At 41.7% G+C, this 18313-nt stretch overlaps 1 protein-coding gene across 2 annotated transcripts in view; it reads left to right on the top strand.

Moving 5' to 3' along the window:
- Positions 1–18313, top strand: part of GRIN3A (glutamate ionotropic receptor NMDA type subunit 3A) — a 74327-nt gene that overhangs the window by 39877 nt on the left and 16137 nt on the right. For both annotated transcript variants that reach the window (XM_065046403.1, XM_021281606.2), the window contains exons 4-5: positions 15031–15176; positions 16580–16695. In XM_065046403.1, coding sequence (XP_064902475.1) covers positions 15031–15176; positions 16580–16695 — 262 coding nt within the window. The remainder of the gene's footprint in view (positions 1–15030; positions 15177–16579; positions 16696–18313) is intronic.

Below are 18313 nucleotides of genomic sequence, written 5' to 3'. Positions count from 1 at the left end.
CTTCTCTGCTTCATGGACTAGATCTAAGATCCTGATTAATTAACAGTTTCCAATGTAGGCATAAGACAAGGCAGCCTTTATGGAAGAGGACTGCCTGCTGTTAAGTGAACTACAAAACACAGGGTGTTTCAAAAAGGTGGACCCAATTTGAAATCACCTTGCTTTGAAATTTGGTCCATGTATACATCTACCATATGTATACGTACGGTAGATGTACACATGGACCAAATACATACACATATAACCATACATAGTTTCAGATATTTCAAGCATTTCTTGCATTTGCCCCCAAAGTCTTAGTCTGTAAATTAGTTATAATAGAAAATATACTGGTTTAACCTTTTCTCACACAAAGCCTGAGCTCTGCCCTTTCAAAGTTTTCTCTGAGACTCAAAGCTTAGTTTTAGGAAATGTTTATGGCACCACAGTTGCAGAGGTACATGCACCACTCCTTACTTAAAATGTTTTTATGTGATTTAAAAATTTTATGTTTTGATTTTCCAGATCTGCTTACCTCTTTGTTTTCAGTGGTGGAGACTTATTCAAGAAGAAGGCAGTAGGATGCAAAAATAATATTTTTAATTTGAATATACTTTTAACCATTCTGCTGCTGTTCTCAGGTTACATATGCTCTTGTACTGTTGTTTCACAATATATTTGAAAAGCAAAGCCCAAAGTAGAGGAACAACCTTCTTGAGGTGATGTAAGACATATAATTTCTTCAGGCTGGCAGGCACAAACAGCAAATCTCATCTGAGACTGAGAACAGCCAGGGAAGCGGGCAAGTTGGGAAAAATTAAAAGGGTGGGTTTTTTCAATATTAGAAACATGGTATCTAAAGTCAGTATTGCCAGGAACATCTATGCTCTCTCTTCTAGTTAAAATAAGACAACGTTTTATATAGCCTGAATAAATAACATCTGCCTTTCTAGAAAAATTAATGTTACAACAGTGAAGTTTAATTGACCAAGCAATACAGTGTTTTAGCAGTTGCTCATTGCAGCTCAGCAAAGGAAACATCATCCTCCCATGTTGCTGAAGTCTTGAACGTGCAGCGTTTCCACCAGAAATCAAAAGAAAATGGTTTGCAGTACAACCACTAGTCACCACGTAAAGTGGAACATAGAATTGGAGATACCTCAGTTGGACCTTTAAATGCATTAATGGTGTAGAAATAGAAGTAAGGGAATATAGAAATATCATCATGCTGCTGAAAGGAGGAGTGGCCAGTGAGGCAAGACAAGCCAGAGCAGAAGGCAAGCAATGGGAAGCAGGACGATTAGGTTCTTGGAATATATCTTGAATTTTGGAAACTTAGCACGTATTTTCCATGTGAGAGTCTTAACAAGGGCAGGTCATTAAAGCCAAAGATTTGGAGTATCCATCAGAGCTGGCTACTCCATTTACTAGGTCACATTTCAGGTAGCTTTTTATGGTAGGAGTTAACAACATAGCCAGTAATTTGTAGAAATAGTAAAGCAATGTCCTGCCACCTTAAAAGCTTACTTTTCTAAGAGAATAGGCATTTTTGGGTCACAGCTGCCTCTTCCCTTTTTTTCTAATCTTAGGCATTTTAGACCATCATTTCCTGCCAGTAGAAACTGGCAAACTGGGCTTTTGGGGAAGAAATTCACTTGAACATGTTCAGTCTGCTGTTTGAGCACAAGCGGATAGCTACAGGATGAATGTGCCTTTTACCCAGATGAAAGTTGCAGCATTGTCCCAGTTCCCTCTTAGGAAGCTCTCTACAGTCCCCGGCAGAGAAGACTAAAAGGTTGTTTGCAGATAAAGGAGATGGAGAAAAAACATTGCATTTGGATCATTTTATACTGCTTTTATCCCTTCTATCCCAGAGACTTATTTCAGTTTTTCTCCTAGTGTCACATCTTTGGATGCACAAAAATTACAACATCTGTCTTTGTCAGAGTGCTTGGTAGACCAGGTATGCTGTTGTATGAGTTGACATCTTTACAAGGTCAGTTACTCCATGCAGACCAGCAGCCTGCCTTGGAACTGGTCTGGTCGTTTGTCCCACCTACCTGTCATGGCCATTTGAGAGCTGGCTTGATTCCTGACATCTCCCAAACCTGCTTATCACCTTGTTTATTGTATAGCTCCTTAGTCTGTTGGTGATATTATAGAGTCATAGAGCCATTTTGGTTGGAAGAGACCTTCAAGACAATGAGGTCCAACAATTAACCTAACACTGGCACTAAACCATCTCCCTAAGAACCTCATCTAAATGTCTTTTACAAACCTCCAGGGATGGTGACTCCACCACTTCTCTGGGCAGCCTGTTCCAATGCCTGACAACCCTTTCCATGACAACATTTTTCCTGACATCCGGTCCAAACTTCCCCTGGTGCAACGTGAGGCCATTTCTTCTTGCCCTATCACTTGCTACTTGGGAAAGAGACCAACCCCCTCCATGCTACAACCTCCTTTCAGGCAGTTGCAGACAGTGATAAGGTCTCTCCTCAGCCTCCTTTTCTCCAGGCTGAACAGCCCCAGTTCCCTCAGCTGCTCCTCATCAGACTTCTGCTCCAGATCCCTGACCAGCTTTTTTTCCCTCCTCTGAACTTGCTCCAGCACCTCAGTGTCTTCCCTGTAGTGAGAAGCCCAAAACTGAACACAGTACCTGAGGTGCTGCCTTACCAGTGCCAATTACTCAGTGATAGCTGGAAAAGACACCACCCAAAGTTTTCATCCTTCGCTGGGGCCAACATACATTTTCACAGTGGCAAGGTGAGGTTGTAATAGGTAGCTCGTTAAAACAGAGCTGGTGCTAGAGAATCACATAGGTATGCAGATGGGACAGAACAGTCTAAGACAGCTGGCCATTGTCATATTTTCCCTGATTGACAGGATGTGGTTGCATTACAGACCTACAGCTGCAAGCTGAGTACACAGCCTTACAGGCACAGGCTAAGCGGAGATGAGACACGTTGATAAGTGAGGGGCTCTGGGCACAAGAAAAAGAATTTGCTTCCATTCTGCATCAGAAGCATGTATCCTTATGGCTGTTGTCTTTTCTAGCCAGTCTTGTGACAAGTCCAGATATTTTATGTTTCGGTATGCAGTATGGTTTCCATAAAATGGTACTATCTGCATGTGGGTAATCTAGGTCTCAGTGCCACAGGCACAGAAAATAAATTATCTGTAAGTACACAGCAGTGTCAGTGCCTTCTTTTGCCCAGTCAGCATGCAACCAAGGCCCAGATTCAGTAAAAATCTTCATTATTAAATGTAGAAATAGGGTCTTGTATTACAGGATCTCCCCAGGGAGTGGGTTTTTTAAGTGGTAAGGGGACTTGAGACAGGGACTTTGCTTTCAGTCTTCTGATGCTAGAGCACATTTTGGAGGTGCACCATAAAGTCAGAAGTATCTTGAGTAGTCCACATTATTTGAGGAAATAATTGTGGAAACCCAGAGGACAGAAGAAACATTTCAAACATGCCAACAAGAAAGCATACAACAGCAGAAACGGAGGAGCTGGACAGATTTTCCATAATGTGGTCCAACGCTCGGCCTTTCTTTCTGCTTAAAGTGTCATTCTTTCAAGAATATAATGAGCTTTTCAGCTGCTATCCGACCATTGTCACTTCTGTGACAGCTGTCAGCTTTTCTTTGCCATCTTTAGGACGAGCTTGAGTAGCTATACCAGTTAATTCACTATGGTTATATTTTTACTCCTCTGCATCACTATACTTTCAAAAGACCCTTTGACAATGGCAAAGTTCCTTTCCATATGGCATTTTGACAGAAAATATTGAACCTATTGAGATTCATTTCACAAAAAGGGCTACACCTCTGAATCCCACCATCAGCAGTTTCATTGTGTTATCTCACCTAAATTTATGTCACTGCAGTGGAGACATTAAGTGTGATTTACTTAGTTTGATATGGTTTTACACTTAGTTGGAAGACGTAGGCACATTGGGTTGCTGTTGAAGACACTTATTTCAGGAGAAGATGACCCAAACCATTCCCTGAAAGCACCTATTCCTCTCCATTATGTATGATGGTGTACTAGCCTGGCCAGCACTGATGTCTCACAATGCTGCAAATGCCCCAAGGAATGCACTGCAGACACCTGCAATCACTCTGAGAAGCCCCATCCAAAAAGTCCCTTCAACAGCCTTGCTGTGCCTCAGGATTAGTCCTCAGAAATCTCTGCAGCTCTTCTAATCTGTCGTCTGACCTCTTGCTCTTATGAGCTGTCCATCTTTTTGTTACAAAACTAAGCACTTTGAGTAATCCAGAAAATGTTTCTGAGATTTTGTTACTCAGGAATTCAATATGTACAATAAAAAAAATTTTGGGGTTTAGACTTAAAATGTGAGTGTGCAAGCTCTCCCTTCTGGTTTATGAAAATCTCAGTAAATTTAGAGGCTTTATGGCCATTATATCAGTTAAAAACTCCCTGTTACATATATCAAAACAGCCCAGAAATGCCAACTGGCAAGAAACTGCAGATCAACGATACCAAACCATAGAAAAGGAAAGGTCCAGCCACTTTGTAGGCTTTTTTTCATTATTAGAAACATGATCCAAATACTCCTGCCTCTAATGATATTTTCCTTCAAGTTCAGCAAGCTTTAGAGTGAGGCCATAACTCTTGTGTGTTTATTGATAAATTTTCTTGCTGAAAGAAGGAAGTCTTGTAAGAATTACACAGAATAAAATGCTCTTAAAGACAGCCATGGTCTTTCACTGCAACAACCTAAGATAAATCATTATAAGGAGTGCCATTTGCACTGCTATGTATTAAATATATAATGAAATAGCGTGTATTTAAATATGTATTAAATGCATTAAGTTGTTTAATAAAAAACTAAGCAACAAACTGAGTGCAGTTAACAGAAATCTTACTGCTCTCATGGGGTTTAGTATCTGGTACAGGATGGCAGGATTATTTTCTTTTTACAATTAAAAGAAGTTGGCTGCAAAATCTATAGAGCGTGTGTTTCTGTGCAGGCAGTCATTGGACACTGGAAGGTCATGACTCACAGCATCACAGCCTGCTAATCAGTACACAGTGCTTTTCTGAGTATTAATGAATCAGTGATGGATCTGAGCTCAAGAAGACTTTGAGTGTCACAGAGATCAAAGTGAAGAAATCTCAGACAAAGGAAAAATTACCAAAACTGCAGTCAGAATAAAGAACAGGCGTTGCACAGCAATCTGATACAGGAGTGAAATACACCTGCAATTTATGGAGGTGAAATCTTGGCTTCTTTAGCTTCCCCTTGCAATTTATGGTGGTGACTTGTTTAGCTTCCCCATCACCTCATTAAAGCTTTCTTTTAAAGTTACAGCTTTGGAGGCTCAGAGCCTGTCGAGTTTGGATATTTATGATTCTGATAGCCAGTTTATCAGGCAATGCGCTGCAGTGTTCTTCAAATAAAGTTTCCTTTCCCATCACGAACTGTTTTTTTATGCCTTCTTGCCAAAAATTATCTTTTTGGTATCTTTGCATATTAACCCCTATTGCTCCAGGTCTTCACCTACATAGAATGCCTTGTACTGTCACCTACTGTTCTTGGCCACTCTTTAGCGCACCGTGCTAATTGTTTGACCCAAAGAATGCAGGGGCAGGGGTGGAAGGGAGGAAGTCCTGCTGTCTGCATTCCGTGTGGTGCAGGTCATGAAGGTTGTTCTTTGAGCACCAGAAAGAATGAATGTGTTTTAGTATTTTTCCAGCTCTATTCACATCAGTTTCTCACTCTCAGGCTGCAGTATAGATATACGTCATGTCATTTTAAAAGGAAAGGAAAACAAGCCCACCACTGGAAATAGCAACTGCATCATAGATGGGCCTCAGGCACTTGCAAGAAATAATGTAAGCAGTGAGAGAGGAGGAGAAGATGTTACTGAAGTAACTGGTGAAGAGGAGCAGAGACCAGTGAAGATGCATAAGTTTGATCTTATCACCTGGCAAATGGAAGACCATCATACAGCTGACTTAGCGGCATTGAGGATATTTATTATTGTTCACAAAAGTCACAGCCGTTGTGATCTATAAACCGAGACATGAACACTAGCCTGGCTCACCTTCCTGGTGACAGAGGTCCTCAGTCAGCTCCAGTACTGTCCCCTGGATTTCAGGGATGAAAAGGGCTCCAGCCCTCTCTAAAAAAAGAAAGTAGTTTTCATTGAGTACAACAAGATTTGACTGCACACCAGCTAAAGTCAAATACTGTTGTCCATATTTCACTGTGCAAGAGGTCAAGGCATCCGAATGAGCCCATTATTTTTCTTCTACGCTTTGTGCGTAACACATGCCTCACTATTCCAAACTGATTCCAAGAAGGGAAAAAAATAACATTTAGTTCCAGTGTTGGATCTGTCAGTAACAAAGGACTCCTGATGTACCTTCATTTGGTGGGTTTGAACCAAAAGCCAATAGCAAATAACATATTTAAGAAATTAGGGCTGCACTGGTGGACAGTTCCACAATCTGCAATTGGAAACCTCTTCGTCCTAGTAACTAGTGACCCATTTGCAACACAAAACTTGTCTGGTCCTTTCCTGGAAAAAACAGAGCATTAGCCTTACCTTACAAATTTAGACAGAGTGTACAAAGAGGATTGTGTTCAGCCCAATGGCTGGGGCAGAAGGACTGACAGTGTTTTCCTAATTGACCAGTACCAGCTGGAGCAGGAAAAATTTGTAAGAAAAAGGATTTCAAAGATGATTCTTTTAAAGGTGAGAAAGCTACCTCCCCTTCAAGCTACTGTGACTTTAGTTTTTCCCCTCCAGCCCTCAGTGGATTGTAGAGAACTGTGATAGCTTTTCATCTGCAGACCTGAGACTTGGGATGGAAGGACAAGAGGGATTATTTAAGGAGAAGTCTCCTGTGCCTCTTTGGTAGTTGGAGGATGTATTAAGCCAAACAGATCTCTTTCCCTTGCTTCTAATTTGAAAAGCATTTCATCTGCCTTAAAGCAGCATTAGCCTTATTTTATAGGTAGGAAGCAGAAGAACATGGTCAATGAAGTGACTCAGTCTGGAGCACCTTTGCAGCTGCTTTGTCCTGCTGAAGTACAACTGGCAACAATTATCTGTTGCCTACTGGGAATTACATTGTTTTTTCTTCAGTATATCCATTTTTCCTACAATAATTTAAATTTACTATCTCACAGTTCTCAGCTCTCCCAGAATAAAATCCAGCTCAAAGATCCCCATGTCCAGAAAACTCTCTTAGGTGATATTAAGACATGGGGATAAACACACCATTAAGTTCATATTCACGAGAGTACTGTTCCTATGGAGCGTCTTGTATTAAGACACTGCCCAGCAATTCAATCAGCAGGGGCTCATTTCAGAAATTAACTTACCTACCACAGACTGGAGTCCCCAGTGTCATCCCTTAGTTGTACAACTTCTGCAGCGGACAGACGAGTAGAGTGGATCTTACAATTATGACTACTCACACAGGGAGCTGTATGTTTTAAACAGAGACCTAAGTCACAATTTCTTTTCATGTATGCTCTTGTTGCAATGCAGGAGAATAAACTGTCAGTACCAGACTGTGCATTTGTTTCTAGATTGAAACTGCTTATTGAGTTCAATGCAGCTGTAAAGATTTATGCCATCTAATGACCTAGTTGAGTTGGATTCAAAGTGACAAGATTTTAACAAAATCTGACATTATCCTGGCAAGCCAAGAACCAGCTCCCCTGACACTTTTTGCAACGGAGAAGGGAAAGTGAGATTTCAAATGTATTCTGCGTACACCATCTCCTGGAGGCCCTGGGAACATCTGCACTTCCCAAGCCTGAACACATGGGACAGTTTCTGAACAAAACCTCCACTTCCAGAAGTTAGCTGTGAATTTTCATCTGCTAAAATTCAAAATTCATGTGCTTCACTGTGAATAATTTTCTTTCATCTCCCTCTGTGCCCCATAAATATTCACTGGTTAGTGTTCAAAAACTCTTGTAGATAAGAAGGGAAAAGACCATGAACAGAGTTCCACATTGTTTGGATTTTTAAAAATTTGTTTGGTTGATTCTTTTTCCCTTGAAACATTGCTTAGTTCTAGCAATTGCATTTCTTTTTTTTTCAGGAAATCATAAGAAATCCATTAGCAGCCAGACAACCACTTAGATGTATTATTTGCATAACGCAAGATAAAATGCTATTGCTTCATACACCAAAGACAGAAGAATCATTGCAAAACAGCAGATTTCTAAAAGTGTGTCAGTTCTTCACAGCAGAGCAGACCACTTAATTCTACACCTCTCCAGTGACTGGCAACTGAAACTGAACTGTTTTTCAAGATTCTGCAGCAGTTCCCTGGCAGAGATTATGCTGGCAGTAACAGCAGTTCTGCTGATATGCGAGATGTCCATTAAACAGTACACTTGGTGTTATACCAGGTAGCCAGTACTATGATGGGGCAAAGATGTTGAAACCTCTCCATAATAATTTTTGTTCAAGAATTGCTGCAAAAGTTAGGAAAGTGTTTTCAGCCGTGATCCCCCTTTCTATACACTATTAAAATTAAAAAGGAGTGTTGTGCGTTGTGATAAAAGCTGAATCCATGTTAATTCTGCAACTGGCACTGCATGGTGCAGTCACTGTATACTGCATTGCCATTTTCTGATTTTGCTTGAAGAACAATAATTTGTGGAGTTAAATTTTGAAAGGAGAGGATAACTGAATGAATGATTAAATCATTTTAATTATTTTGGATGCTGACTGGAAATTGAGCTCCTGAGGCACTTTTCCTCCAGACAGCTGTCAAGATGCTCAGAATAGTCTTGAATCAGACTCAGTGAGGCAGGTAGTGCACCCCATTGACCAAGTACTGTGAAAGTATTTACTAGATATCAGTTACTTCTGGGTTCATTGCTTATAGAAAATAGCCGTAATTTCACTTCCCAACAGTTGCTCCTTTTAGACCCTCCTCATCTCTTCACAGCTCCCAGCAAGCTCAAACTCCACAGGATTAGATGGCCTGCTTTTCTGGAGCTGAGACCATTGTTTCACTCTATTTATATGCTGTACACTCACGTTTCCTACCCACTGCAAAAATACATGACAAATTAGTGTGGTGCAAACCTCAGAATTATACTAGACATAAAAACCAGGGCACCAATGGAGGAAAAAGCTTTGAGCCAACTCTTCTCACTTTGCAGCACGGAAAGGTCATACAGAAGCCAGCAAGAAAGAACTCAAAACCCAACAGCCCAACTTGGGAGTATGTCAGGGTTAACTGCTGACAGCATGTCATGCATTTTCAGTTTTAAATCCCAACTTTCACAGGATATTTCTACGCCTGAGTTTTTTCAAGTCTGTGTCTAGGTGTCCTCAGCCTAGCTGATGGCACTGAATGCAATGGCACTGTATTACATAAACTGGAATGTGCCAAGTAATGCAAAATGCCTGACATTTAGGATTGTATTTTCCTGTTTCTGCTCCTGTGGTTTTATCACATTGGTATTTACATGTATAATTGGCACCCCAAGCCATAGATGTATGCACACACCCAATTCTTCTCAACATCTTCCCAAATAAAACAAGTTATCCACTTCCCACTCAGCAGATGTTTTAACAACAGAAGACAGAAACCAAGAAGATCTAGAAGTAAGGTGCCAAGCCAAAGGAACTGGTAGCTGCAGTATTTGTTTTTGACAGTAAGAACCACAAATATCATTCGTCTGGTAGCACAGTGCTATACAAGGTACAGAAGACTCTGAGAAGTCCCAAAGTTTTTCCTGGTGCTGTCAGAGAAGGTGGATGTTCTGCAGAGCTCTTCATTTTCCTTAAACACTACATGATTGCCCCGTCTCAGTGCTCAATTGACACAACAACCTCTTCACCTCCTCAGCACTTGGATACATTCACATTACCCCTTGTTTTCTTACACAGTGTAAAAATTATTTCCTCTTGTTTGTTTTCTTGCCTATGGTATGTCTTTTAAACAATGAGACTTCTTGTTGGAAATACCCACATAGTCCATGCATCCCACAGGAGGTATCGTCCTTAGAGGTCACAGGAACAGCTTTGGTACCCCAATTACAGAAAGCTTACTTACTTCCAAAGTTCTTTAGCCTTTCTTCTGCACCTTCCTCCTGCCCTTCGCAGCAGCATTTCTGAGTCCTCCCTCCCAAGAGCTCTGTCTTCATAGAAGATCGGTCATCTTCTTGAACCATCTGTCGCTGACCAGTGCAGCAAGATCCACTGGTCTTGGTGTTCCACAGCCCTGAACCTGCGAGTCAGAGTACTGATTCAAGATAAGAGCTCAGCCCCCTCTGGCACTGTATCTCTCTGCAGTGAGGGCTCTCATGGCCATCTCTTGAGTCCACGCCACATACTAACCCAGATCCAAATAGAAGGTCACCATGTCTTAGTCATAGTTCATAGTCATAGTTATAGTTCAACAAGGACAAGTGCCAGCTTTTGCACCTGGGACATGGCAACCCTCGTTGTACATACAGACTGGGGGATGAGATGCTGGAGAGCAGCTCCATGGAGAGGGATCGGGGGGTTCTGGTCAATGACAAGTTGAACATGAGCCAGAATTGTGTCCTGGCAGCCAAGAGGGCAATCTTATCCTGGGTGTGTCCAGAGGGCAATCATATCCTCAGTGTGTTCAGCAGGCAATTGTATCCTGGGTGCGTCCAGCACAGCATCGCCAGCCGGGCAGGGAGGGGATTGCCCCGCTCTGCTCTGCACTTGTGCGGCATCACCTGGAGCATTCACTGTGTGCAGGGCTGGGCACCACAGGATAAAAAGGGTGTAAAGCTATTGGAGAGTGTCCAGGGGAGGCTATGAGGTTGGTGAAGGGTTTGGAGAGGAAGCCGTATAAGGAGCGGCTACAGTCACTTGGTTTGTTCAGCTTGGAGGAGAGAACACTAAGAGACCTCATGGCAGCTACAGCTTCCTCACAAGGTGAGGAGGAGGGGCAGGAACTGATGTCTCTTCTTTAGTGACCAATGACAAACCCCGAGAGAACAGCAGGAAGATGTGCCAGGGGAGGTTCAGGTTGGATATTAGGAAAAGATTCTTCACTCAAAGGTGCTGGACACTGGAACAGGCTCCCCAAGGAGGTGTCACGGCCCCAAGCCTGACAGTGTTCAAGAAGAGACTGGACAACACCCTCAGACACATGGTGTGACCTGTGGGGGTGTCCTGTGCAGGGACAGGAGTTGGACTAGATGGTCCTTGTGGATCCCTTCCAGCTCAGGACATTCTATGATTCTGTGATTCTAAATAGCTTTTTAACCCCTGAAAAATGCTGGCTTTTAACTACTCCATTGATACACTCGTGTACACACTGCCCAGGCCGTTAGTGCTCCCCTACTTCTCCCACCTGGCAGCTCAGCCAGTGCAGTTTGCAGCTCACTGTGGTGCTGCAGTGGCCTTGCTGGCTCACAGCCAAAGGGCTTGTTAGTCGCTAAACGCGAATGAGTCCCAGCAGTGCTTACCTCCCGTGTACTGTGTGGGAGAGGTTGCTTGGGAGTACAGAGTTGGCCTGCTGGCTGAGAAGCAATTACGTTCAGCAGCAATGACCCTTTAAAACAAAACAAAACAAACCATGAGTGATATTGTTTGCTCCCAGGTCTTCAAAAGGGAGGTCTGGCAGTTAAGGAGGTGAATAAAGTAGGATATACCATCTGTACCCACAACTATCTTTGCATCTTGTTCAATGAATTGCCAAGCCGGCAATGTGCCCTGGAAGCCTCTCTTTAGGTCAAAACCTTGTGCTTCCAATTTCTTACAGCCATAGATGTCTGATTTTGGAGGGACCTGGTAAGGTTATTAAAACTGAGTGCCAAGAAAGCTTATTTCTGAAGATGGGTCTGCAGCTATTGCATTCATTTATTTTTAATCATACTTGAATCACCAGCAAAGCTCCAAATACTCTGCGGATACAAAGAGTGTCAACAGTTCCTAGTGCCCATTATCTGCTTTGTGATGGTTATTCAGCTTTCACACTGACTGAGCTTTGAATGAAAAAACACTGTATACGCAGAAGTGTAGTCTTGACATGCTAGAAATGCCTATAATTTGGACAGCTATTTCTTTTCAATAAGGTGGCTTTAATATTTGCTGTTACTGATAAAAAAGATGAAGTAACTGTCTCCCCAAATCAATAATTAAAATAAAATATAATCCGTTCTTGATTCTTCAAATTGTGATGCTTCAAATGCTGATTTTTCAGAGTTCATTATTTCTCTGAAGCCTCTAGGCACTAGAATTCTGTTATTGGTTTAAAGAAAACAGACTCTTTCAATATGGGACTCTCAAAATGTAAGAAACACAAAATAAACAGAGCATGAAGAACAGAAAAGAGAAATATAAAAAGAGACAACTAATAAGGCAAGACTCACACATTTACCTATCCTGTTGGGACAGATATTTGTGATCTCCTTCTTTTCACAGAATGTTCCTAGGAGAGGACTGCAGAAAGTAGGAAAGCAGCAGTGACAACTGATGAGTCTTGTTTCCATCCTGAAGTTTTTATCTTCTGTTGAAGCAAGTAACCCTTAGTAGTCCTAGTAGATTAGCAGTGAAGGTAAGGCAGGTAGTCCATTATCTGCTTTTGGCAGCACTTTTCATGGTTAATTCACTGTACATAGAGCTGCTGGCAAACCTTTTTACTTATGTGGATAAGCAGCAGTAGAAAGAAAATAGAAGTCCCAAAAAACACAGGAGATTAAAACACTATTAAGATTTATCCTTCACAAAAGGAGTCAAGAGTCATCAAACATAAAGTTGCAGACACACAGTTAGGCTTAAGAAAAAGCATAGATTACCAGAAGCAAGAGGAGCATAGGATGCAAAGGACTACTACATAACTTCCCTACACAGACTTTCCAAGACTTTTCACCGGTCATATGGTGTTGCTAGAGACAGGATAGTAAGCCGGATGGACTTTTGATCTAGTATGTATTCCAATATTGTCATGGTTTGTGGGGAAATTTGACAAGGTGCCCAACACAAAATTGCATGGAGGTGCAGTTTACTCTTTCTTTTGTACTAGCCTTTCTCACAGGGCTTAAAGATTTGGCTAGATACAAACACTGGTGTAAGGGATACTTTCCAGTGAAGTGAGGCATCAGCGGTCTTTATCTCCAGATCAGATGTTGCACTGCAATTGGCGTCACCAGGTGGGCCACAGATATCACAACAAACACCTAATTTGACTTGGAAGGTGGCATTATGCTTCAGTGTTGAGACTCAGTGGGTTTTTCAGTATTGCCACTGAACCTGCCAAGAAATAAAACCTAAGAAAACAGTACTTACTGTGGCAGTGAGCTTCTTGGGACGTAGAGTGTATGGAGCCCACTCCAAGCTCATCTTCAGGCAGGTTATCCTCAATGTCTTGAGACCACCTACATTTGGGATGGCAGCATTCTGCTGGAAGTCTCCATGATGTATTGTCGCAACACAACTCTCTGTTAATTATGTCTTCTGGCACTTGAATGCTGCTTCCACACTTCGAGGCAAGAACACTTTCCTCTGCGCCCACAGTCCTTCTGGCACAGCATGCACTATGGCCAGCTCTGCATGGAGGCACACCCTGCATTGCTTGTCCCATGGTCATCTGGCCAGAACACCTTAAAAAACAGGCCAAGACTTCTTCCATGCCCGCAGTCTTGTGTTACCTACAGTTTTAATTCCTGGGTTGCAACACAGGGACCAGAATAGCAGAGCACAATATGGAAAGCATCTGCCCACTTTCCAGATAAAAATTACCTGAAATAAAGTATATTCATAGCTCTGGGACATCAAAATACCATCCAAAAGACCTTTTCTCTGTTCCTTTTCAGACTGAACTAGATGACTGTGCATTTACATCCTAACTCCGTTACTTTTAAAAAAGCTAAGAATATTCTTGTATCCATCGGGTCATTGAAAAGAAGAATGGGAAAGGTCTTTTGCATGGCTTTGTGTTGCCCTACACTCTGTTTTACACAGGCAATAATGCGGAGAGCGTGTTGGACCAGCAGAATGCCTCTTTGCTTGGTCTTTGCAAAGCAGAGCATGGCCATGGGAGATCATCTTTGCAAGCTGCTATGAAGGCCAAGATCTTCCTGGGAAGCAAACAGAGCATGACTACTTCAGTCTTGGCTTTATTTGGTTTCTTGTGCTCTGAAACTTTGACCTTTGAGAGGCTGGTACATTACTGAAGGCTTTCCAATTAGTATGGTCTTGGCAACACTTGACCATCTCAAGGAACTTCTTGGCATAGTAGAGAACATCACCTGACACCCCCACTGCAATTTGAGAGTTTTCCCATGAGTATCTAAATGCTATAAAGACAGAGTACTTTAGAAACAGACATCTGTGAGACTTGCAAACATCCAAACTACTCAGGGAATTAATACAGAAGGTGGAGCCAGTTGTGAAAAGGAAAGGACACAGAACTGCTGAAGTTGTCTATGTAGCCTGGTAATCAAGCTTACAGCCTGGGTTTTGCTGAGGGATGTTCTTCCTCCTTCTGACTGCCAGGGGAGGCTTTTTGCTGTCCAGAAAACTTAGAATTTCTCTATGGAGAAGGGCAGGAAGGGCAGCAGCAGCCTGTGATATACTGTCCAGGCCTCTAGAAATTATATAATGGTGCTACACTTGTGTAGAAGACAAAAATCTCATTCTTATGGAGTCAATAAAAAAACATTCTACTAAAACAAATCTAGACTTTGAGTCCTTGAGTCAGGCTGGCTACCTGAAGCCCCAGAAACTGGATTCTAACAAGCCTAGAGACTTCTTGTGACACTTTTTGAAACCTTGACTGGCTTAAAGACAAATAATCCAACTATACACTTGGGTTTAGGGGTTCAGGGTGTCTCAGGGCAAATGTTTTTCACATTTAGAGAAAATCCTGAGAGTACACAAACAGGCTAGTCAGTCACCTGGCATTTTCCGTCTTTTACTCTGATGTGGAAAGCTGACTGCAGGAGAACATCAGAGGCAGGTCTGTGAATGCTGAGAATTTCTGACAAGCTGTTCACAAACATACGGGATCTGAAGGAAGCAAATGAATCTGCTAACCTGTAATTTCGTCTCCCCAGCTCCACCACCCATCCCAAGGGTTTCGGTTTGGAACCGTGCGAGAAAGCAGTGCAGAAGACTATGTGAGGCAAAGCTTCCCAGAGATGCACGAGTACATGCGACGGTACAACGTCCCTGCAACCCCAGATGGAGTGGCGTATCTCAAGTGAGCCTCTGCATGCAACAGCAGATCTGGTCCCTTGACCAGAATGCACAGCAGTGAGATAGCGATGGGTTTCCCGCCCTTGGTGTCACTTATCCCACAAAACAGCCATTGAAGGAGAGTGGCAGATAGAGAAGAAAGCACATAATTACCTGGAGGGAGTGATACTTGGAGAGCAAGTTAGCATAGCACCAGGTGGAGTGTTTCAAGGGGAAGCAGTGCTTTGCACTAATTGCTAGGGTGCCATCAAGCATGGACAATATATAAATCCTCGCAGGTTTGTGTGCTTGGGAGCCCTTCATCAGACAGTGAGAAAGATCCAGAAAAAAACACCACAATATAAGCATTAGCTGAAAATGAGGTTCCTCAATATCTTCAGCTTGCTGGGAGGAGGGAAGGTTCTCAAAAAGAAACCTTAAAGCTTTTATCATTAAAATGAATAAAAGAATCATTAGACTAGTAAAAAGTAATGAGCACCAAATCTTCTTGGTTTAGTGAATCATGGCATTGCTCTGGTTCAGAGACATTTGTGCCCAGTAATCTGGGGTCACACAATTGGTTCACTCTTCCAGGAAACAGGAGAGGTGATAATAAGCCTGAAGTAATTCATTCAGTTTACATATAGCAGTTGCCTGACAGATGGCCTAAGAATTTTTCATTGGAAGCTGTTTTCTACTTAAGTATTTTTCCCAGACCCAGCCTAACAATAATTAGGATACACTGCAGTTCCTTTCGGTTAAATGTGATTCCATCCATCAAAATCAATGAAGTAATGTAACTTCACATCAGGAGAACACCCAGACCGTTAAGGTGATGAGTGGAGGGTGCAGTCCCTGGATCGGATCAGAGCAAGCACTGCAGCTATTGTTTTATAACATATTTTTATGCAAGTGTACTATTCATAAATTATTATATTAGTAAAATTCAGTTCTCTGTGTTCATGAAGACTGAACACAGAGACAGCTGATGTGGGTGAAGGAAATCAATTTACCTCATATCCAAGGAGGAGAAGGACCTTTGTATGAGTTATTCTCCTGCATTTTTGCTCTAATGAGGAACAAAGACAGCACTAGTATTATTTTAGCAGTTTTTTATTTTTCCAGTAAAGCTTTGTATTACCTTTCAATTGAGTCGAAGTCTAACATATTGTAGTATTTCCCATGTTTTAGATCAGTACTACCTCATGGGAGCAAAATAAGTTCTACCCATGTTGTCCTGCTCTAGACTCACAAAGTCTGTATTTCGTGCACAATTCCTTTCTTTAAAATATAAATCAGTTTTAAAATAGCAGTCCCTGGGCTCTGTTTTCATTTATTGGTCTTCCAAAGAACTGCACAGATAAATGTTCAGAGACCATCTCTGAGTCTTAAACTGTGAAGTGATTCTGACTTTGATGTTGAATACAGGCATGATCCAGAGAAACTCGATGCCTTCATCATGGATAAAGCACTCTTAGATTATGAAGTATCAATAGATGCTGACTGCAAGCTTCTAACTGTGGGAAAACCTTTTGCCATTGAAGGTAATAATAAGTTCTATAACATACTGCTCTATTTCTCATGTGTTGCATTTGCTTTATTGTGATTTATTATTCTCAATGAAAGTATGCAGGTGAAACTCTGGACCCCTCAAAGATGATAGTAAATAACTTTCAGTGATTAAGCAGAACCAGCTTTTTGCCCTTTTTCATGGTTTCTGAACTTTCAGATCACATGTAACATCTGTTGCAATGGAATACAGTAATTATTCAAAGTGCTGAGATGGTCCATCTGCAAACAAGTGGAAGGCACCATCCACTTCACTGCTCACAATTAAATAAAAGTAGCTCCTGAAACGAGGCTTGCTTTTTGTAGCATCACTTTCCTTATACATGTTCAAAACTCAGCAGAATATGTTAAAAATGCTGTTCTACAGCTTTGTTCTCATCTGAAGCAAATAAATGCTCTTCCCATTTTAAAGGTCAGCTTACGATTCCTGCTGAATCTGTAGCTAATTGGAGCTAAAGAAGGGAGTCAGCCCCGGTGCTTTAGCAAGGGCAGATTGGAAGGCAGTTGGGACATGAGGCTTGTCTGAAGCTGCCTCCGCCACAGGCAAGCAGCACATTAGCAGCTATTAGACTTCAGGAATCACATTTGTGATAGATGGCCACTGAAAATGATCGAAGCTCCCTCTTTCCAACCTTCCAAGGGCAATCACTCTGACCACTCCCATTGCACATTAAAACAACCTCCTTCAGAAATGTTCAGACCTGATTGAGGAAGGCTATATGCTAAATGAAGGCCAGGGGGAGCTGAGCATTTTAATCATTTCAGCTACAAGTCACCAGCACTAGGCATTTTGTAGAATGCTCCTTTTTGCTATATCTCATCAGTGTCTCCCATTTGAATTCACACCGGAGACCTAAAAGCAATCCATTTTCTTCTTTTCTTTTTGTATCTGGGGGAGATGGATGCACAAGAGAGCATGTTCAGGTTGTTTTTGTGTGTTCAGCTGCATGTTTTACCATATGCATGTAACCTGATTAATCTTCCATTTCAGAAAGGTCAGCTCTACTGAAGTAAACCATCGGCTTCCACAACTTTGAATCTACTAAAGCTGCTTACAATACAGAAAAACAAACAAACAAACAAAACTCAAAACCCCAGGCTAGCCATTTTCACGTAACTTGACTTTATAGTATCCAAGTGTGAAACAAATATGGCAAAAAGGTGGTATTCATGAGCCCTAGCTATGCTTCTCTGAAACCATTCCTTCAATGTTAGAAAATATATTCAGATGGAAATACAGGCACAATGTGCAAAAATCAGCAGGAAAAGAGACTATTGCATTGCAGGTGCTCATATTACCACATCACTCTGCATCATTGAAAAGCAAGCCATTGTGATGCCAAGTTCACCACTCATGTACATTTATGTTGTTTTTTTTTTTTCCTGTGCTGTGGGTTGGTTTTTATTTTAAGGAGACAGTCTGAAATTCTGAATTCTGAACTGAAAACCAAAAATTAACAGTGGACTAGAAAGGAATCTCTGCATGCAATTGGCAGGACATCTCTGCATGCAACTGCCTGTTTTCCAGACACCAACTGTATTTATTTTTCTGAAGTCAAAATCCAGGTTCTGCAAATTGAAAGACTGTATTTA

The sequence above is a fragment of the Columba livia genome, chromosome Z (genome assembly GCF_036013475.1).
Source record: "Columba livia isolate bColLiv1 breed racing homer chromosome Z, bColLiv1.pat.W.v2, whole genome shotgun sequence".
Taxonomy (NCBI): domain Eukaryota; kingdom Metazoa; phylum Chordata; class Aves; order Columbiformes; family Columbidae; genus Columba; species Columba livia.
Note: the sequence above shows the minus strand (reverse complement) of the source record. Positions and strands in the feature narration are given on the sequence as shown.